Source organism: Carassius gibelio, chromosome B25 (assembly GCF_023724105.1).
Source record: "Carassius gibelio isolate Cgi1373 ecotype wild population from Czech Republic chromosome B25, carGib1.2-hapl.c, whole genome shotgun sequence".
NCBI lineage: Eukaryota > Metazoa > Chordata > Actinopteri > Cypriniformes > Cyprinidae > Carassius > Carassius gibelio.
Genome location: NC_068420.1, coordinates 16885470 through 16907677, shown reverse-complemented (window position 1 = coordinate 16907677; position 22208 = coordinate 16885470). Strand labels below are relative to the sequence as shown.

The 22208-nt window shown below is 35.5% G+C and overlaps 2 protein-coding genes across 2 annotated transcripts; one reads left to right on the top strand and one right to left on the bottom strand.

Annotated features, from left to right (window-relative positions):
- Window positions 1-1548: 1548 nt before the first annotated feature.
- LOC128014634 (cholesterol side-chain cleavage enzyme, mitochondrial) lies at window positions 1549-7981 on the top strand. The gene is made up of 9 exons (XM_052598318.1): window positions 1549-1849; window positions 2850-3005; window positions 3077-3276; window positions 4177-4380; window positions 4472-4632; window positions 6132-6298; window positions 7213-7291; window positions 7379-7570; window positions 7669-7981. The coding sequence occupies exons 1-9, from the start codon at window positions 1608-1610 to the stop codon at window positions 7789-7791; spliced, it is 1524 nt and encodes a 507-aa protein (XP_052454278.1). The 5' UTR covers window positions 1549-1607; the 3' UTR covers window positions 7792-7981.
- Window positions 6312-20471, bottom strand: LOC128014635 (coiled-coil domain-containing protein 33-like). Its single transcript, XM_052598319.1, has 11 exons — window positions 19616-20471; window positions 19368-19540; window positions 19232-19295; window positions 15255-15438; window positions 12981-13069; window positions 12496-12627; window positions 11632-11725; window positions 11245-11369; window positions 11083-11172; window positions 10699-10815; window positions 6312-10034 (listed from the first exon to the last, which is right to left on the bottom strand). The coding sequence occupies exons 1-11, from the start codon at window positions 19763-19765 to the stop codon at window positions 9972-9974; spliced, it is 1281 nt and encodes a 426-aa protein (XP_052454279.1). The 5' UTR covers window positions 19766-20471; the 3' UTR covers window positions 6312-9971.
- Window positions 20472-22208: the final 1737 nt, after the last annotated feature.

The window sequence follows — 22208 nt, the reverse complement described above, 5'->3', positions numbered from 1 at the left end:
ATCGGCTACGAGGAGAATCACAACTGTACAAACTTTGATGTGAAGCAATACAAATTTTGAAAGTCAGACAAAGGTACTACACTTGTGCTCAACGAATTTAATGAGGGGAAGAACTACAATCCCATGAAGCACTGTGAAGGACATAAATTAAAAATAGAGAAATATAAAACTATCCATTCCAAGTTGTTGATTGCATGTATAGAAGCCATATATATTAAGTTAATTGCCAAATATGTCTATATATTTAAATATTTAAGTATTTTGAGAGCGCGATTGCATCATTTGCAGTGTTTCATGGGAGTGGGCGGAGCTCTCTGATTGGTGGAATTGTCTGCACAGCATCATGGGTAATGTAGTTTTAACCATATATTCCGCTGTTAAATGATTAATTAAAACATAAGTTGAAACTGATGGCTTCAACAAAAGTATACCATCAGTTAGCACCCTCAGTGTTCACGGCAGGTCTGTTTAGGTCTTTGCACACCTCTCATCAGAAATTTTTGCTTGTTTCAGGAAACAAGGTTCAGGTTAAATTGTCTGTGTTTTCGCAGCAAAGCATTTTGATAGGAAAGTATGACAAATATGAACAAACAACAACAAACAAAAAAAAAACATACATAATTATGAACCTTTAAGGTAAAAAATAACTATGTTAAAAAAATTCCCTAAGGAGAAAATGAATGCAGTGGTTTCATTTCAATTTAATCTTTGAGATTACAGAAATATGTTCTCTAATAAATGTATATTTTAGTACAGTGAGTCTTGCATTACTGCACACACACACACACACACACACACACACACACACACACACACACACCCACACGTAGCCACATCCTTGAGGTTTGTGTTTGTGGGTGATTCGTTCTCTTATCCAAGGCTGACTGTCTCTCGACCTTTGACCCGCTAATGTTTGCCGCCCTTGGACGACTGTTTACACAGAAAACCACACAAGGTTCTTCCACTATAAGTCTCTTAGTGTATATATTTGTTGTTCACTTGAGAAATCAGTACTCTTAATACACACTTCTAAAGACTGAAAAAAAGTGGATAATATTTCCCTCACATTTGTACTTTGTGTGTGAAAAAAATTGAATAAGTAATCAGCCCAACTGTTTTCAACATTGATAATAAGAAATGTTTCTTGAGCATATCAGAATGATTTCTGAAGGATCATGTGACACTGAAGACCAGAGGAATGATGCTGAAAATACAGATTTGATCACAGGAATAAATTACAATTTACAATATATTCAAACAGAAAACAGTTCTTTTAAATTGTAATAATATTTCAATATTTTCTGTATTTTTGATCAAATAAATGCAGCCTTGGTGAGCAGAAGAGACTCCTTTCAAAAACATTCAAATCTTACAACCCAAAAATTAGATTTTATTAATAAAGAATATTCTGTAAATGATTACACACACACACACACATGTAGTTTCAAGTCTGAGTAAGGCGGTCCCGGTGGATTTGGGGTGGTCTCTTTGCAGATGTCCTCGGGTCACTTCATCATCATTATCAGTGGGAAGTGTTATAAAAACACAAGGGCGCTGATGGAGCGTGTGCTGGAGAGGAGCGTCAGAGCGGGACAGTGAGAGAGGAGATGTCCCGCTGCAGTCTGAGGGCCCGTCTGGCCCCGTGTCTCTCCGGACAGGTCAGAGCCACTCACACGGGACAGGTCCCTGCCGTCAGACAGGACAACTCTGCCGTACGAGCCTTCAGTGAGATTCCCGGACAATGGAAGAACAGCGTGGCCAATCTCTACACGTTCTGGAGGATGGACGGCCTCAGGAATATCCACCGGATCATGCTGCACAACTTCAATATGTATGGTCCTATTTACAGGTGAAGAAGATTCCTTCATTACGACTTGCTACATGATAGTCTGTGCCATATACACAAGATTATTATACCACACACTTTCCATAACAGTTTCAGTTCAACACTCAGACTCAACATTTGCAGTAATTTATTTTTAACTACTATGAAAACAATATATAATTACAATATAAATACACATATACTGTATACTATACAATAAATATACAGTAGTATTAATTTTTTTATTTATTTAACATATGCTTTTGTATGTGTGTGATTGTGTTATTTCCAGGCCTAAAAATTATAGAAATTAATCAAATTAATAGAAGTAAAATAAAAGTACATTTATTTTGGGAAATGTATTTATTTATTAATCTCAGATATTTTACGCTGGCAACTGGAAATGTAATAGAATTGTATTAATAAAATAATTTAAATAAAAGTAATATTTTTTATTTAACCTTTTTATTATTATTTTATTCTGTAAAAATGGGTTTAATGACATAAACAGTACTAAAGTATCCCATTTGACCTGAAAAAAGTCCTTAAAAAATACATTTAAATTAATAACATAATTAATATTTAAAATAATGAAAATGTATTGCTAGTAACTTAAAATTACTAATATTTTATTATAAAAATAATTGTATTTGTAATTATATAAAATATTTATATAATTAGAAAATAATAATTATATAAAAAAAACTGTGAGGATATAAAGTCAATGTTTTTATTTTATTTTGTTATGTAACACCCCAATGGTCATTTACATGCTGATTAATAACAATTTTGCCATTTTTTTAACCTATATATTTTTATACCACCACCACAAAAAAAAAAAAAAATAATAATAATATTTATGTAGAAATTAAAATTAAATAGTATATATATATTATATATTATTATTTTTTTTATTTTATTTTATTTTTTGCATTTTATTAATACTACTACTACTCATAATAATGAGAGTATAACAATGCTTACCTTTAACAAAAATACATTATGTATTAATGTACCTGTACAGGGAAAAGGTTGGGTACTATGAGAGTGTGAACATCATCAAGCCGGAAGACGCTGCTGTCCTGTTCAAAGCTGAGGGTCATTATCCCAAGAGACTCAGGGTGGAAGCGTGGACCTCCTACAGAGACTACAGGAACCGCAAATACGGCGTCCTGCTCAAGTAGGCACCGTCTATCCACATCTGCTAGAACACACTACTGGAACAGTAACACATGTTGATTTGTTCCTCAGAGACGGAGAGGACTGGAAATCCAACAGGATCGTTCTGAACAAGGAAGTGATTTCTCCAAAGGTGCAGGGGAACTTTGTGCCTCTGCTGGATGAGGTCGGTCAGGACTTCGTGGCGCGTGTCTACAAGAAGATCGAGAGGACCGGACAGAACGAATGGACCACAGATCTGTCCCATGAGCTCTTCAAGTACGCACTGGAATGTAAGCTTTCAGACAACTGTCTTATTTTAAATCATTGTACACTGAAATGTGAAAAAGACTTTTAATAATTGACTAAGAATTTATATTTATTTATATATATATATATATATATATATATATATATATATATATATATTTATATATAATTTTTTCGTTTTATTTACAATTTTTATAACATGATACATAGTTTTATAGTTACTCCAATTACATTTAATCCAAAATGACTTACAAATGATAAAACATTGCAAATATAAGTTATATGTGTACGCTTATTTAACTATTCATTTATGTACTTAATTTATATACAAAAAATGTATATATAAAATATTTGCATTACACATAATATAATATAATTTAGTCATTTAAATATTTCCATGCATACATTTTGTAAAATATATCAACTACTATCTATTGTTTTATCATTTGTATTTTAACTGTTTTAATAAATAATATTTACATTATACATTATATAATAGAAAAATGTATGTATTTTATGCATACATTCTGTAAAATATTTAAATCACTATATAATATTTTAATATTTATTAAATTCTTATTATATTTAAATAATTATTCAAAAATAAACTGTCAAAATAAATTATAAAAAGTTTTTTATAAAATTTTGTAAAACATTGAAATTATTAATAATTAAATAATATTAAAAATACATTATATCGCATTTACATTATGCATCACATACTATAATTTATGTATTTTATGCATACATTTTGTAAAACATATTAAGTACTATGTACAATTTTAATAATAATTACAAAATAATATTTACATTAAAACAGCATCAGCTTACTGTGTCAGTTTTAACAGCTGTTACTTGTCAGTTCTGCACTGTAAAAAATAAAAACTACATTAAAAAATACATTTCCCATGTATTTCTGTCAGCGGTGAGTCATGTGCTGTACGGCGAGCGTTTGGGTCTTTTGTTGGACTACATTGATCCAGACGCCCAGCACTTCATCGACTGCATCACACTGATGTTTAAGACCACCTCGCCCATGCTGTACATCCCGCCGGCCCTGCTCCGCCACACAGGGGCCAAAGTCTGGAAGGACCACGTGGAGGCTTGGGACGGCATCTTTAACCAGGGTAACACCACACTGTTAATTAAAAACGCATGCTAAGATTTGGCTGGAAACACCTCCACTGATTTCTCATCACTCGCTGTGGTTTTCCAAAGCCGACCGATGTATCCAGAGCATCTACAGACAGCTGAGGAAAACTCCAGATGGTGATCAGAAGTACCCTGGTGTGCTGGCCAGCCTCCTAATGCTGGACAAACTGTCCATTGAAGACATAAAGGCCAGCATCACGGAGCTGATGGCCGGCGGCGTGGACACGGTACGAGAAATAATCAACGCTAGAGGAACAGTCCATTCGTAATTAATGCCATCATTCACTCACCGACGGCATTTCAAACCTGTAGGACTTTCAATCTTCAGCTAAATACAAAGAAGAAGATATTCTGAAGCATGTTGGTAACCAATGACTTACAGTTGAGGCCAAAAGTTTTGAGCCCCCTTTCAGAATCTGCAAAATGTTCATTATTTTACCAAAATAAGAGGGATCATACAAAATACATGTTATTGTTTATTTAGTACTGATCTGAATAAGATATTTACTATGCCGTATGATTTTGAGATCCATCTTTTCAGACTGAGGACAACTGAGGGCAAAACTAAATAAAAAAATGTGATTTTTAGGCAAAAAAAAAAAAAACCTGTACACATTTTGTTCAAAAGTTTTCACGCCCCATCACTTAATGCATGTTCCAACTTTTTCCATCTGGAGCATCAGCGAGTGTTTGAACCTTCTGTGATAAATGTGTATGAGTCCATCAGTTGTCCTAAGTCTGAGAAGATGGATCTCAAAATAATAGTCATTGTTTGAAAGGGTTTAAGTACACAAAAATGCTGGAAAACCAAAGAATTCGCGGGACTTTAGGGATTTTTCTGAAGAACAGCAGGCAGTTTAACTGTTCAGAACAAACAAGGGACTCATGAACAACTAATGATGTTTTAGTAACACGTTTCGGGAGGAGCGCGTCAGATACGTAGCCTAATCGACACCAGTGGACCACAATCAAGTAATCAATACCATAGCATAAATACCGCTGAATTACGTCTATCCACTGACGGTTTATCAGCATCCCTCCTCCACCCCATCTCCTCAACTGAGTTCACTTTATAAATAGACGGGGAAGGGGGATACTCTAGGTTCGGGCCATTCCCGAGCTCGGAGCGCTTCCCCGGACAGCACGCCAAATACGCATACCATACCTCAGCTAATTAAATGTAAGCGTGAACTCGTGAATCACTATACAAAAAAACACAGCTGTGGATCATTCAGCTAACAACACAGTATTAAGAATATTGAACTGGGTAATTTTTTAAAATTCAACTATTATTTTCTCTTGTGGACTATTTGTAAACATCAGTTATGTGAAATATCTTATTCAGGTCAGTACTAAATAAACAATAACATGCATTTTGTATGATCCCTCTTATTTTGGTAAAATAATGAACATTTTGCCGATTCTAAAAGGGGGATGTAAACTTTTAAGTAAATAGCTAACGCTAACTTCTTGGTTAACAACATTCTTCAAAGTATCTTCTTTTGTGTTCAGCTGAAGAATGAAAGTCATACAGTTTTGGAATGACATGCAGGTGAGTAAAGTATTTCCACATAGCATTTTTTCCCAATGGAAGTCAAAGTATTCCGCTAAGTATTTGGTTCCCAATTTTCTGTTCTGTTCAGCTGAAGAAAGAAACTCATGCAGTTTTGGAATGATGACAGAATTTATGAACTATGCCTTTAATTGCAATATTGTTATGCATCAGACGTCTATCACACTGTTGTGGACGCTCTATGAATTGGCGCGACATCCGGACCTGCAGGAGGAGATCCGGGCCGAAATCTCAGCCGCGCGTATCGCCTGTGAAGGAGACGTGGAGCAGATGCTCAAGATGGTTCCTCTCCTTAAAGGAGCCTTGAAGGAAACTCTGAGGTACACAAAACACTTTCTGTTCAACTATGGGTACTGATTTTTATTAAAACACATTTGAACATTTGTCATTTTCTTCTAAGTTAAAGTAAAAACAAAATCAAAATAAAAGCACGCATATCACTGCAAAAACTCTCAAACAGGGTCCTCGAAAAATATATTGAAAACAGAAAAATATATTGAAAACAGAAAAAATAAATAGGATCCCAAAAAGAATTAATAACACTATTACATAGGTGTTATTAAATTTTTATATTTTGGTAGCTTAGGTGCGCCAACATTCTTCTGTTTTCTTAAGAAAACTTTTTATTATAAACTCTATACTGTTTAAAAGTCTGGAGTTAGGGTTAGGGTTAGGGTTAGTATAAGTGTTCATATAAATTAACACTTACATTCAGAAATAACACATTAAATACAAATGTAAATGCATTTCTATTAAAATAAATGCTGTTCTTCAGAATTTTCTGTTTATCAAAGAATCCTAACCCTAACCCTAAACTAACTGGGGAAAAAGACGAGTGCAGAAACAATTTTCACTCAGAAACTTCTTGTAAATTTCACAAATAATTACAGGAAATGCCAAGTAACATGTTGAATTAAATGTTAAATGTTGACGTAGAAAGAGTGAAACATTATTTACTTGTAAAATGTACTCAAATAATCTTCATTGACTTCATATGAAGACTTCTAAAGTGACAATTAGTCACTAGTTTAGTTACTAATGACACAAACCGTGTCAGACTGGAGAGCATCCTTAAGATCATTTCAAAAGCCTGAAATATCATACAACTGCATGTGTTTAGGATACAGAAACACTACTTTAGATTAAATAAACTAGTATATTAAAAAAGGACATTGTAAGAGACTTTACAGTGGCCTTTACAAGGCCAAAAGTACCCATCAACTCTCTTTTGAAGGTTACATCCTGTAGCAGTGAGTCTACAAAGATACATCACTGAAGACATCGTCCTTCAAAATTATCACATTCCAGCTGGGGTGAGTTTGATTTAGAGGATACTGTACTGAGAAAATACAACTGTCTGTGTACCTGTTTTCATGGGTTCTTCTGTCTGTGTGGATCAGACCTTAGTTCAGCTGGGTCTCTACGCTATGGGTCGGGATCACCGGATCTTCCCGCACCCGGAGCAGTACCGTCCCTCTCGCTGGGTCCGGTCCCAGAGCCACTACTTCAGGAGCCTGAGCTTCGGCTTCGGCCCACGCCAGTGTCTGGGCCGCAGGATCGCCGAGACCGAGATGCAGCTCTTCCTTATTCATGTATGTGGATGTCTAAAGGGAGGGGTGTCACATCCTCTATACTGGCAAAGTAACGTTGCATGGATTTTCTTTATATTGTTATTTTGTGATCTGTATAGATGCTGGAGAACTTCAGGTTTGAGAAGCAGAGGCAGGTGGAGGTCAGGAGCACGTTTGAGCTCATCCTGCTGCCCGAGAAGCCCATCATGCTCACCATCAAACCGCTGATCGCCAGCCAATAGCAGAGCTGCAAACAGGAAATGATGTCCAAGACAGAATTATGAAGAAGTGAAAATATTTTGTGACTCGAAAATCTTCTCATTTTAATTTTTAAACAAATTTTTCTTGGCTTTTCTATTCATTTGTTTCAAAGATTTTGGACTTTTGTATTATTCTAAAATTGCCTGGTAATAAATGTCTAAAATAAATTCATCTAAGTATTCTTAAGGTACTATATATGAATTAAGGGTGGGAATCTTTTGGTTCCTCACGAATCGATTCATATCGATTTTTGGGGTCATGATTTGATTAAAAATCGATTCACCTTTTTCCAATTTTTAACCAATTTTTCATTTACTTTTTTGTGCACGTTGGACATCAAACACACCAGTATTTTGATACCAAAACACACCAGTCTATAATATGGGTAGTCCTAGTCTCACGGACCGTTGGCTAAATGTCTGATGCATATAGGAAACAAAAGTGGAAACACTTCAGGAGTGTCGAAGTCGTCATCGGATTGGTTGAATTCTACAGGTTTTCCGCGAGACGCGTGTGTCGCATTCTTTAACGTTCCAAATGGAAACAAAGATGACATGCCAAAACCCCTCACAAAAGAAGAAAGCCATCGTGTTTACAACTGTGATGACGAGCTCTTATCAGGATCAGCTTAACGCTGGATTTTCAAAAGTATTGAAATATAGAGAGTTTTACACACTGGTCTGTTTTTGTGGTGACATTTCCATGTATCGAAACGTGTCGATGAACGAAAAAAACTGTGATTGGTTGTTTGACATGTCGGTCAAACGGCCTCATGGGCGGGACTTGGACAATGAAAACTGCCATAAGTGAGACTAGGGTAGTTCTGACTCAAGTAATCAGTGTTTCCTATTAACTTCCTAAAACATTTTACACTTCCCATCAGAAGTACAGAATTCTCTTCTGCTCACCAAGCCTGCATTTCTTTGATCCAAAGTACAGCAAAAACACGGTTTAAAATAACTCTTCTATTTGAATTTATTGTAAAATTTAATTTATTATGCAGATTTTTTGTGATTTCAAAGCTGAGTCATTATTCCAGTCACGTGATCCTTCAGAAATCATTTTAATATTCTTATTTGCGACTCAAAAAAATAATAAACTTTTATTATTAATATGTTGAAAACAGCTGAGAGGAATGGAAATGAAAAGTTCAGAAGACCAGCATTTATCTGAAATATAATTATTTTATAACATTATAAATGTCTTTATCATCACTTTTGAACAATTTAAAGCATTCTTGCTCAATAAAAGTATTAATTTCTATAATTTTTTGAATAAATAAATAATATAAATTCCAAGCTTTTGAATGGTATATTGTATAATCTTACAAAAACATTTTCGCAGATAAATGCTGTTCTTTGTATCTTTCTATTCATCAAAATCTTTTTACATTTTGTAAAAATTTATAATAATAATAAAATCAGCGAATAAGAATGATTTCTGGAGGATCATGTGACACTGATGATTGGAGTAATGATGCTGAAAATTCAGCTATGATCACAGGAATGAATTAAAATTTTAAAATATATTACAATAGAAAGCAGGTATTTTAAATAGTAAAATTATTTCACAGAATTAGTATCAGGAAGCCATCGCATTTGAATGCATGCTCACTTTTTACCTTCGAGATTTCGCGATCACACATACTGTGCATAATACAGAACGACGGTGTTTACCACAAGTTTTATGAAATTATGCTCAGGATCTGCAAATCATCAGTCATCATTCTTTACTCTGTTTATGTGGTAAGTGTCCTTTCATGTAGGCCAACTCTAATGTAAAAGACAACCGTTAGCAATGGCTAACCATTTCCCTTTAGCGTTCCGTCGAACACGTTGTGCGTTTCTGTGCTTTTCTGACTACACCACTCTTGCAGAGGGGTTTTGCATTTTTGGTTTCCAACAGCATGTTATTATTTTTTAATATCAATTAGTTATTATTAGTTTTTAAATAACTTGAAAATAGTTGTTGTTGTTGTTTTTTATTTGTGAATTGATGCGAATCGCAATTCAAATATACAGGTAAATCGATTTTTCACCCCACTGTAATATAGCTATATAATATAAAAATTCCAAGATTTTCTGCAATGTAATGAATTAATAAAATAAAATAAAAAATGTCATTACTATTAATGTAATTTACTAACACTGATGGGATGTGGTCACTTAAGAGGTTCCAGTTGCCTGTGTCGAGTATGTCCCAATACAGAATCAGTCACACTTTTCTGTTAGAAAATAAAAAAAGAATGACTTCTTGAATAGATGATACCATTAACATTGTATATTTCAATCATGACAACTCTTGGAACAGTTGTAGCATGTTAATGGATGTGATCATGTTTATTTATTCGTTATTGGCTGACTAGATCTGCTACACATGCATGTATAGACACTTTAAAATTTAATAATTTAGCAGACGCTTTTATCCAAAGCGACTTACAAATGAGAACAACAGAAGCAATCAGACCAACGAGACAACAACAGTATACAAGTGCAATGACAAGTCTCAGTTAGTCTAGTACAGAACACGTAGCTATGTGTTGTTTTTTAATAGAATACAATAGAATAGAATAGACAAGAAAATTAAAGACTTGTATAGGCAAGTATAGACTTGATACTTCTGGTAGAGGCATGTTGCTGTGAGCAAGTAAGATTTGCTGCTGTGAATAGGCATACATAAATGCAGTAGCAGATCTAGACAGGTGGTGCTGGGGAGGTGGAGGGTTTCAAAGGAAAACTGATTTGTGTTACAGGACGAGCTTACAGTGAACAACATGATAATTAAATGTTAAGAAAGGATGATCATTGGACACAGAATCAGACAATCATACCAACTTTTAGACAATCATACCAACAAAACTTTTATACGCACACAGCAGTCCTACTCACCATGGGTAGATCATGAATCATCATGGTTGATGTTCGAGTGAACCCATGTTCATATTCACTGAGTCTGGTCAACATCTCTTGTTTCTCTTTCCCCCACTGTCTGGAGTTTTCTTTCAGCTGCATTAGATGTACACAAAAACATGATTTATTATAATTCATTGTGTTGATTGTAGTGCCTTATACATGCATCCTGTGGACCTACACTAGAACACTAGGAGAACTTAGTTTTAAAAAGTGTAATTTTTTACAAAAATTAAGGGATTTTAATAAAGTACAAATGGGAAAAATCACTGGTCAGACTTGAACGTCGATCACTGACATGAGCACCATGCACCACAGCCCTGACCCATAATGAATGTCTTCTGAGAGCTTTAAAGATCAAACCTGTTGTTCCAGTGTCTGGATTCGACCCTCGGCTCTCGCCAGCTGTGTCAATAACTCCAGCTTCTCACTGTCTGAGAAAGGCTGATGGGTCTGACATCAGAAATCAAGAGAGTTGATCATGCAGCATGTTTGAGGTGTAACTAGTGGTGGTCTTAGGTTTACCTGCACAGGCTGCTGAATGATAACAGCTGGTGGGAGATTACGCATTCTGTGCAGCTCTTCTCTGAGTCGAGAGTTTTCTGCCGCCAGCACAGACTCGATCTCTCTCCTCTTGAGCTCCTCTGCATCTGTATACAAACACTGCACGTTTACCTGTAATTTGTTGTGCTTTTGTATAGATTAATATAGTAGAAAGAGGACTAGAAATTATGCAAAAAGAGAGTAGAAATTTAATTAGGGAATGTTGCAGGCCAGAATCAAACCCACATTTCCAGGATGAGCACCACAACCACTAAGTCAGAACTCTGGCTAATTAATTAAAGCATTTTATGCATAATTAATGAAATTGAGTTCCTATGGTTTCACCAAAAGTAGATTGAAGACACACACCTTTATGTTTCACAGCAAATTTATTCTTTTCTGAATTCTCTTTATTTCTTTCCTTTAGTTTTGCATCCAATATTTTCTCCATCTTCTCAATGACCTGCTCAGTAAATTAAAACAAATACAACACATTATATATTAGAGATAAGATATGTAAAGGATTAGTTCAAACAACCATTCCTTTAGTTATCAAGCACATGCAAGATTTGTTTTTCATGCACTACATAAGTGAGCAAAGCAGAAGTAAATATACCCAGTGAAAAAAGAAATATTTTTTAAGAAATGTTTTATTTATTTTAACTGAAAGCTGTCATATAGATTAGTCATGGATTAAATCACTTAAATTGCATGGATTAATTTCATCCTACCTGTATGTTTTTTTTAAGAGTTAATTATATGAAGAAAAGCAGCTGAGACATGCTTCAAAATATCTTCTTTATATTTCATAAAGCATATATCTTTTTTTTTTTTTTTTTTTTTGGTAGAACATCATAAAGGTTTTGGAATGCAGTGTTCTAAACTAAAACAATTACAAATAAATAGAAATATTGGATTGAAAAAATTTCTATACTGTAAAATATATACAAAATGTTTCCTTGGCAACTAACTAAAGTTCTAAAATGACTAAAACTGAAATACAGAAATATCAAAAACTGAAAAGCACATAAAATCACCAAAACTAAAATTAAAACTGAATATATAAAAGTGAATTCAAATATTAATAAATATTTCAAGTTTATATTTTTTTCCAAAATCATGAATTTGGTTCTTCCAATGGAGACACTTAAACAATGAGAAGTGTATTCATTGCTTGATTGTTTAATAGTCCAAAAAAACACTAACAACATGTATTACAGAACAGCTAAATACCTTTTCCTGTTGGCGAACTGTATCCTCCAGGGCTGATATTTTAGCACTCCGGGCCTGATATTTCTTTAGCACAGCCTGCTGCTGCTGATGAGCTCTTTGCAGCTGGACAAACTCTTTCTCAATATCGTTCTTCTGCAATAATTTAAGTAAAGAGATCAAACTCTACACACAGCCCTAATGAGTTCATGCAGTGGCTTAACTCAACTGCCATGGGTCTATTGAGACTCATGCTTGCCTTTTTATATTTTTCAGCTTTGTATCAAATGCAAGAGACAGATTCAATGATCTGATCCAATCAATGATCTCTGGAGGAAATCATTAAAGCATTTGATACAGCATTTCCTTACTGCCAGCAAACATCACAAATGAATGCCAGTCAATGGACCTCTTGAGCTTTGAAAGGAAGCACGCAGTCTCTGAGCACTGCTGCTGCTTTTATGAAAAACTTTTAATGATCTGAGGGAAAGCGGCCTTGATTGACCCACCCTGATGAGCTCGTTTTGGAGCTGTTGGATTCTGTCCTTCTGGGCGGCTGCTTTGCTGCTTTCACTGGACAGCTTGAACTTCAGAGAGGCTGCAAAAAAGTGCCAAAGAAAACTAATGAGTGCTATGAACCAGCAAACAATAAAAATATATTTACGATATATATACAGTTTTTATTGTTTGCTGGTTAAAAAAAAAAAAAGTATATATATTTTTTTCTGGGTTCATTTAGCTTAATACATATATAATATATTTTAATCTAAGTCATTTGTTATTGTCATATGTTATTAACATTCATTTTCATTATAAATGTTAAATTCTTTAATGTTTTATTATATCAAATAAAACAATCTCATCATTTCATTGTTAACATTAATACATTTATATTCATTATTATCTCATAAAATTAAAATTTTACCATTGAAATATACTGACACAAAATATGAAGGATGAATTCTGAGCTCAGCTTGCAGTCAAAATCTGTTTTAAAAGCTTTCTGAAGACTGCTAAAACACCAACCAATAGTGTGACCATGACACTGTGGAGCTATTTTAGGAGAAAACATTCCCGACATTATCTAAACCCCTGAAAGCCAGGCAGTGCATTCGCCATAGAGAGAAAATTAAGGTCTGCATTTGCTTTGAAGGCCTCAAAGGTCTTTGACGTGTCCTTTAAGCGGAGCGTGGTGTTTGTGTTTGAGCGTGTGAGGGACACTAACTGTCCTTCAGCAGATAAGGCAGTAAGTTCTTATCAGATTCCCTCAGCTAAATGAGAAGTCTTATCAATCCTCAGCACAGCTCAGTGAGGACATGACACCTGAGCAAATCACGCTCACAACTATTAACATCTGAAATGGGATACTTTCCAAAGTGAGCAAAACTTTTGCCTGATTGCCTTTAATTCTTCTGCATGCACAAATACACATCATAAGGTCAGTAAGAGAAACATGGGTAAGGCGAGCTAACCACTGCTTATTTCATCATGTGCTAAAATCCCCTCAGAAGAACATGTAAGCTGAATTTGCTAAGTAAACTTTTGCTAAAGACTAAGCTGGTTGGCTAGTCTTAGCTGGTTTAAGCTGGTAGTAACTGGTTTTAGCTAGTTGTTCAAGCCTGCTGACCAGCTATGACCAGTCTAGACTAGGCTGGATGGTTTTAGCATTTTTTTTCAGCAGGTAATACTTTTGCTAATACTTACCATTAAGTATTAATCTATAGAGTTTAATTAGCTTATGCTATCTACATGAATGATAACTAAAATCTCGTCTTGCAGAGTTTGCTAAGTAAGCTAACTATTGCTAATATTTACAGTTAAAGGTGCTGTATGTAGGATTGACCGAGTGGCTGAACTAGGTATTGCAGTACAAATTCAAAATATTGGAGAGGGTTTTTCACCTGGCCCTTGCACACGCAGGTTGCCAGATTGACACCGCAGGAACAAGCGCACATGATGATTAATGTAATGAAATACGCAGTTTTTTCCACCAACTGGCAAGGGTGCCGCAATACAATTGGGTAAACTGGCAGTGGACGGGGTCACAAACCAAAACAAAGACTGACATTCCGGCCTGGAGCGCTCATTTTCAAAGGAGAATAACTGACTGTAGCATTGTTTTTCAGATAAACAAGTATGTTAACTCAGAATGTTTCTTAAATAACTGAAAACATATTAAGGTGTTTTTATGCTTTAGTAGAGTCAAAACCTTCAGTTCGTAATTTATACATGGATTCTGCAGACATAAAAAAAAAAAAAAACTCAACGCACATTAAATATCAATAAAGGGGCACTCCACCGGAAAATGAAAATGTTGTCATTAATCACTTACTATAAATATATCCTACACAAGCTAACTATTGCTAATACTTACCGTTGATTACCACTTAGTGGTTGTTATTTGTTAGTTTGTGATACATGAATATAATAATACTGCAAACCTTAGCAGTGTTTACTAAACCAACTATTATTAATAACATTCAGAGTAGGTTTTTAAGTTTGTGCTAGGAACTTGCTAGCATTGGGGCGACAAATTTAGAAAATGTAAAAATCTGAGTGATAATATTATGATATTAATTTGGGATGATTATGCAAAAAAAAAATAATAATAATAATTGGACTGGTTTCCAGCTAGGTGTAGTTAATATTGGTTGTGGTAAAAGGGCTGATGAAATGGCAGCATTACCTGTAATCAGGTTAACTGCTGAGGTGTATACTCGTAAGAACAAAGCCTAGACTAATCTTAATATGCTTAAATGAGATTATAGTGGGAGGAATTATACCGATCCGGTCAGCCATCTCGCTCGTGGTCATGACGTCAGTGTCGGTGTCGTCCAGCAGGTCCTGATGTCGAGACAGATCCCGGCGCAGCTGACTCTTCTCACACTCCAGCGTGCTCACCTGAGAGCGAAGCGCCAGGATGTCATCCGCCATCTTATGCATCGCCACACGGTAGTTTTCCAGCTCCTGCAGGAGAAATAAAGATGGATTTGTATATACAATTTGACCTGCAAATATGGATTTCAATAACTTTCCATTTAGGAGTTTCCTCTAAGTGGGCTATATACAAACCTAGCCCTAGAAAATATGATGGTATCAGATGGAGATAGCATGGTACTGTATTTTGGTACACACAACAGTTTTTTTTTTTTTTTTTTTTTTTTTTTTGTACTCCATGATGGATCAAAGAATATCACTGTGTTTATCTCAACATGAAGATTAGAACAATAGATTTTGTATCATAATCAATTATTAATTCATCCTGACAATGTTTGAAAGCATTTATATACTCCAGATTCATTAATAAAGTTGTGCACAGGGTATGTAATTATATATACTTTATAATGTTTTACGTTGGTCTCCCAGCTAAAGAAGTGGTCAAAACCCCACTAAACCAACAAGATAAACCACCTATGACTTAGATGGGAGACCAGGTAAAACCAGCCAACCAGTTTAGGCTGGTTTTTGCATATTTATTTTTTTATATATTTATTATATTTTTATATTTTATATTTATTATATTTTTAGCGCCGCTTGTGTCTCTCTCCAGCAGAGGGAGTCTAAATGGATTTGTATACATGTAATGTTTACATAAAGCTGCCTTTATATCTTGGTAAAAGTGTAGGAACACAAGGAGATCGTCATATTTAAGGGTCATATTGGCATGAACAAATTTAAAGATCCATCCTGTATTCGTTTGACCATTAATAGACCTTGATCAGGTTTGGTATTATAGTTATGGTTAAGGTCTGCAGAGAGTGACAGTTGTAGTTTGCCGCCACAAGGTGGAATCAAAGTCACGTGTTCAGTTGGGACTCGATGCTGGGGCTTCACCGCGCCAAAACAGGTTTAACATCTCTCTGACTGTGTGTAGGAGACATTTGTCTGAACTCGACTGTCTAATTAACATTCATTTGAATGCTTTGCTTAAACCATTTAAAAAAAAAATTAATCCAAGACAAATAAACTGTTATAAAGCGTGTCTGGGTTGAACCAGCCGCTGTCACACAATCAGTCAGTCAGGCTTCGCTGTAGCGCTAGTACAAAGCAGTCAATCCTCGGGCTCTAGTCTCTGGAAGATACTGAAACTGGGTACACAGAGGATATATCCAGGGATTGCGATGAAATCCACCGAGTGAAAGGTATTTTCTTCCAGAATCCCTTTTCTGAAGACATTGATCAAATAGTGCAAGCAGACATTGTCACCTAAAATAAAGCTAGACAGCTAAAATTATACCGTCACGGTCATGTACCCTTGTTAAAAATAAGTTATTGTACTGAATGTGGACTTGTAGTGTAAAAAAGTATATTATTAAAAGCTGTACTTGCACATAGAAAGCGAAGTGTACGTTTAATAGACTTCACGACACACTTAAGTATGCTTCCTAACACACTTAAGTGCACTCTGTAAATGTCAAAGTAAAAGTTTTACTAATTTTTTTATTATCTTTTACTGTGCTTTGAAAAAGTAAAGTTATTTTGATTTGTTTACTAGCATACTAAAGCATACATTATAATTTTAAATGTTATTTTAAATTATAATTTTAAGTATTATTAAATCATGACATACACATTTAGATAGAAATGACATTAAAGTATAATAATGTTTACCATAAATGTTTGTCGGTACATTCAGCAGTAAACTTTAGGACAATAAAGTAAATATGTACTTAAGTTGTACTTAAGTATGTTAAAAAGCACTTTTAAGTTTAACTATTTGCATTTCATATAAATGTAAACTCTAATATATGTCGTGCAATTACATGTCTGAAAACATTACATACAGTTAAGTATTCTCAAAGTATATTCTTCCTATAAAAAGTGCTCTTTTTAAAAGTATGCTTACAGTAAGTGTACTTTTTCAAAAGGGTACTTAATTAGGCTGAATGGGTCACTTTGACACGTCAAAATTTGTCAACATGTCTTAATTTTAAATAGCTGATTCCATAGCACTGAACAATAGCATTGAGACATTAGCATAACACTAAACAGACAGCAGACCAGGGGCATTGTGGGATGGACAACACTTCCAGGCCTCCTTTTGTGCCATTGTGTTAGTCGTATGTCGCACGGCATGTAACATGCCACAAGGCGTCTGCTTTTCTCTCAGGGTCACTGTGTGCAGGATGGGGGTCCGTCGGAGAGTCACATGGGGGGTCAGGTGGGCAGAAACGGGAGGGGTGGGAGAGAGACCGATTAGGCGATTCCAATCTGGGCCAGTGTGCTTGTGGCTCCCTGGGGTCGTCCAAAAGAAATTGAGCGCTTAATTGAAAGGGCACACATGCAAGGTGAGAATGATGATCGGTGATGAGATGGGGCCCACAGAGGGGACGAGACGGAGGGATTCATCTCAACCCAATGAAAGAGTGAATGGAGAGAGAGATTGGTCCCCGCAGACCATCCATAGTCTGTACTTTTGCTCCAAACAATCACATTATAAAAGCACATATGGGCCGGCCTCTCTCTCTTTGTTTCTCTGCGGGATGATTCACAATGATTCAGTCATGATGAGAAAAGAAAAGCCAACAGTCTTTTCCATCTCAACAGACCTTCATACAGTAGAATGAACACTGCAGACATATAAAGGTCACCTTGAGATGGTCCTCAGGGATTTTATTTTCATTCCTGTGGTGTGAATATTCATAAAGGATAGCAACAAAATAAAGAATACTTTGTTTTATGTGTACGCTCCGATATTTTCTGGCCGTGCATACTCTTTTTGCTTAGCTTGCTTATGCACCTTGTACTAATTAATTTGTAATTTGTAACACTTGTGGCCCACTGTTTTGCAACCAAAAAAGCAATGAAAGAGGTGGAAAGATAATAACAAACTACAGGAGATGCAACAATAGACATCCACTTTGACGAATGGCTGTGAGAATCAGTTGAGAGGTTATTTTTATTCTCTAATTGAAACGAGTACAAAGACATTTTTATCGCTCATAACTGCTGAAGCGAAATAACGTGAACACTTCATTTACTTTCCATCTTAAAGGAATGGTATATAAAAAATGAAAATTTACTGAAAATGTACTCAATATCAGGCCTACTATGATGTAGATGAGTTTGTTTATTCAGATTTGGAGAAATTTATCATTGCATCACTTGTTCACCAGTGGATCTTCTGCAGTGAATGGGTGCCGTCAGAACGAGAGTCTAAACAGATGATAAAAACATCACAATAATCCACAAGTAATTCATACCACTCCAGTCCACCAATTAATGTCTTGTGAAACCAAAATCTGCACGTCTTTAACCAACAAATCAATTATAAAGACGCTTTTAACTTCAAACCATTGCTTCAGGCCAAAAAAGTCCTCTATCATAATATTGGTTTCTGCAATGAAAAAACTCATCTCGTCTGATTCAGGTGAGAAATCTGCACAGCACTGTTTACAAGTGAAGACTGTGATGAACAAATATGTTGGCAGATTTTGATTTGATGGACTTTTTCACTGGAGGAGTGTTATTTTAGATTATGGACTTTTGGCTGTTTGGACTATCATTCTGACGGCACCCATTCACTGTAGAGGATCCACTGATGAGTGAGTTAAGTAATGCTATATTTCTCCAAATCTGTTCTGATGAAGAAACAAACTCATCTACATCTTAGATGGCCTGAGGATGAGTACATTTTCAGTCAATTTTCATTCTCCGGTGAACTATTCCTTTAAGATGGAAAGTAAATGAAAGAATGAAAGTCTTTTTGAGGAAACACAGAACTTCTTCTTCTGAAGAAATCTTCAGTTTTGTCACTCACTTTAGTTTGATGTTCGGTGACTTCACCTGCGTGAGGGTCATCTTGGAAATCAGGCATTGGTGGACTGAAAAAAAGGAAGTATTTTCAGCAAAAAATAAAGTAATTATAGGTTCAAACCAAAGCAGAAAACTGTTACCTTTTGAGCGGTGATTGAACATCAAACGTTCGGTTGAGCTGAGACTTTGACTTTTTAAGAGGTACAGATTCTGTCCTGGTCTGAGTTTGAGGCTTTTTGAGGAGGTGAAGATACTCTGGCAGGATTTTTGAGAGAGCGTCATGTGACGGCAAATCATACGAACCCCTTTCCATCTGAGAGACAAACAAACAGCATCTTTAATAACTATATATCAGGCCATTTCTACAATATGGTTGGTATACGGTTACCTGTGCACTCGCAGGTTCATTCGGTGGTTCCTCTGAGTTCTGCATGAGGCTGGACAGGAATATTAAACAACTGAATGAAGGGACAGCTCTGACTGTGTTTGCAACCTGACCTTGGGTTTCCACAACACAGATCCTGCCTGGCAACTTCATAGTTGCTAAACAGAAAGCATTTATGCAGATACAAGTGTCACTATAAAGTCAAACACCACTTGTATTTACTAGCAAAACATCAAATTAGTTTCTGCACATTCGATTTGCTTTCTAGCTGTTTTGTGCTAAAAGAGCACCATCCTGTTTCCTGAAAGGCTGTGATAGATCGATACTGCAGATGAAGAGCAGGGAGTGCTAATGGTTTGTGCTCATGCTGTGAGGAGCTTGTTTCTTATTCTGTGAGTGGCTGTCAGCTCAGCATGACACCTGTACTCCTCCAAATACAATGTGTTCCTCTCCCCACGCCAGAGGTTACTGCGTATTAATATTCATTAAGCAGCGCCATGAATCATTAGACAATCACCTGACACCATGTTTTAAAGGACAAAATGGAAATAAGGGTTTTCTGAAACTACTGTAGACCGCAAAAGCTGGTTGATCAGGATATTATGTCAGAACCAAGATGAAATTAACACACTGTATGGTTAGCCAGTCATAACTTAGGTAATTTACATATAAAAGTTTTAAAGTCTCTAAAAGTTGGCAAGGGGGTAAAAATCCTGGTAAATAAAATAATAAATAAATTATAAATATTATTTTTTTAAATTATATCCTTTTTATAGCCACTGTATTTTATAGTATTATATTTTATCTAATTATTATTTATGCACATATAAATTTATAATATAATATAAAATATGTAATATTATTTTTAACTGTTTTCTATTTGAATATATTTTGAAATGTAATTCATTGCTGTGATGCAAAGTGGTTGTTTTCATATTTTAGAAAACATTTATTTTAACTGTTTTATTATTGATATTATTGTCATTTTATGCATTTTTATATATGATTTATTTTATATAATTTTTATATATATTAAAATTTTTCTCTATATATATAGTTTTTTTTTTAGAAGATAATATATTTATTATTATTGTGCTGCTCAATATATATATATATATTTTTTCATTTAAAAAAATTTAATTTTAAACTTCAATTAATATTGAATAAAAAATATTGAATGTTATATTCAATAAATGCAGAAATTAAATAAATACAATTAAGGGTTTTACCTTAAGGCTGTGTGTGTGTGTGTGTGTGTGTGTGTGTGTGTGTGTGTGTGTGTGTGTGTGTGTGTGTGTGTGTCTGTCTGTCAATCACGTCCAAATGAGTGTGTTTATCAGCGCTACAGAGACACCACTCTCATGAGACAAAAAGCAATACTGCAGCAAACAGAGTCCAATAACAATATATAATTAGTTTGGAATCAAAACGACTTTGTTTGGGGAAAGAAAAATATAATTCTCGAGGCAATAACTCCTATTGTTCAGATTTTTTCAGATTTTTAAATGACTTCCATTTAAACAAATAAGAATTCATCAAAATGATTGGTCCCTCTAACTTGCATTGCTATGGCAACACGGCAGACCAAAGCCCACCAGGAGCGCTGTGGAGAATCCCTCAACCGCACAAACACTCGACCGCGTCAAATCTGCTGCCACTCAGACATTGTCCAAATGCAACAAAGTAGTCCAAAGATAAGCCTTATTCTATTCATAGACAATGTGCCTTATTTTATTTTTTTTATTAATAAACATAATTACACATTCGCTTGTGGAAGTCTGAGAAAAGTATTTGGGTGCATTTTAGACCTCAGACTTTCCTTAAAGGCTTAAAATATGAAACATCATAAGCAAGATCTAATAAGTAAATATTATAACGAGTGCTTTAATTCCTAATGAATAATTCACTCTGTCCTTGCAGCTGTGTGCTCTGAAAGAGACGCCGACTGCATCCAGTGGCGCAGAAAGCCTTCATTTCACATTCAGAGCAGCAGAACTGTCTCTACCTCAGGCTCAGCCCAGATCTGACACGTTTCCATCAGTCCGGGGCGGGCCGGGATGAAGATGTGAGGGGAGAGAGACTGACAGACGGGGTGAGAGGCCTGTGACTCCTGATTGGCCGGTGATTGCGGTGAACTGAACGCTTTGCGCTGTCTTTTTATCCCGGCATCAGTATTCAGCACACAACCTACTAAACACAGCAAATAGGGCTTCAGAAGACTGACAGGACTGAGTCTGCCGCCACACAGAGCTCAATTACCCCCAGAACGAGGCGACGTCTCCTGAGACTTCTTCACCGACACGCTCTCTCCGTCTCCTTCACCTCATCTGTGTCCTTTCCCGCTTCCCGTTTTGGCTCACTTTTTCCTGTTTTTAAAATACATGACATTATTTGAATTTAATAATTGAAGAGCTTCAAAGCATGTACGATGAGAATGTTACACAGCACAATCTAAATTAAGCTCAAGGGTGATATCAAAGGGAATTGGAAAATAACGGTTGTTTCCAAACAGGTTTCCCTGTATGTCACTGGTTGAGCCAGAAAATGTCATGCTAGACCTTTTAAGATTTTAAAATGTTTATTTTATTTGAATTTG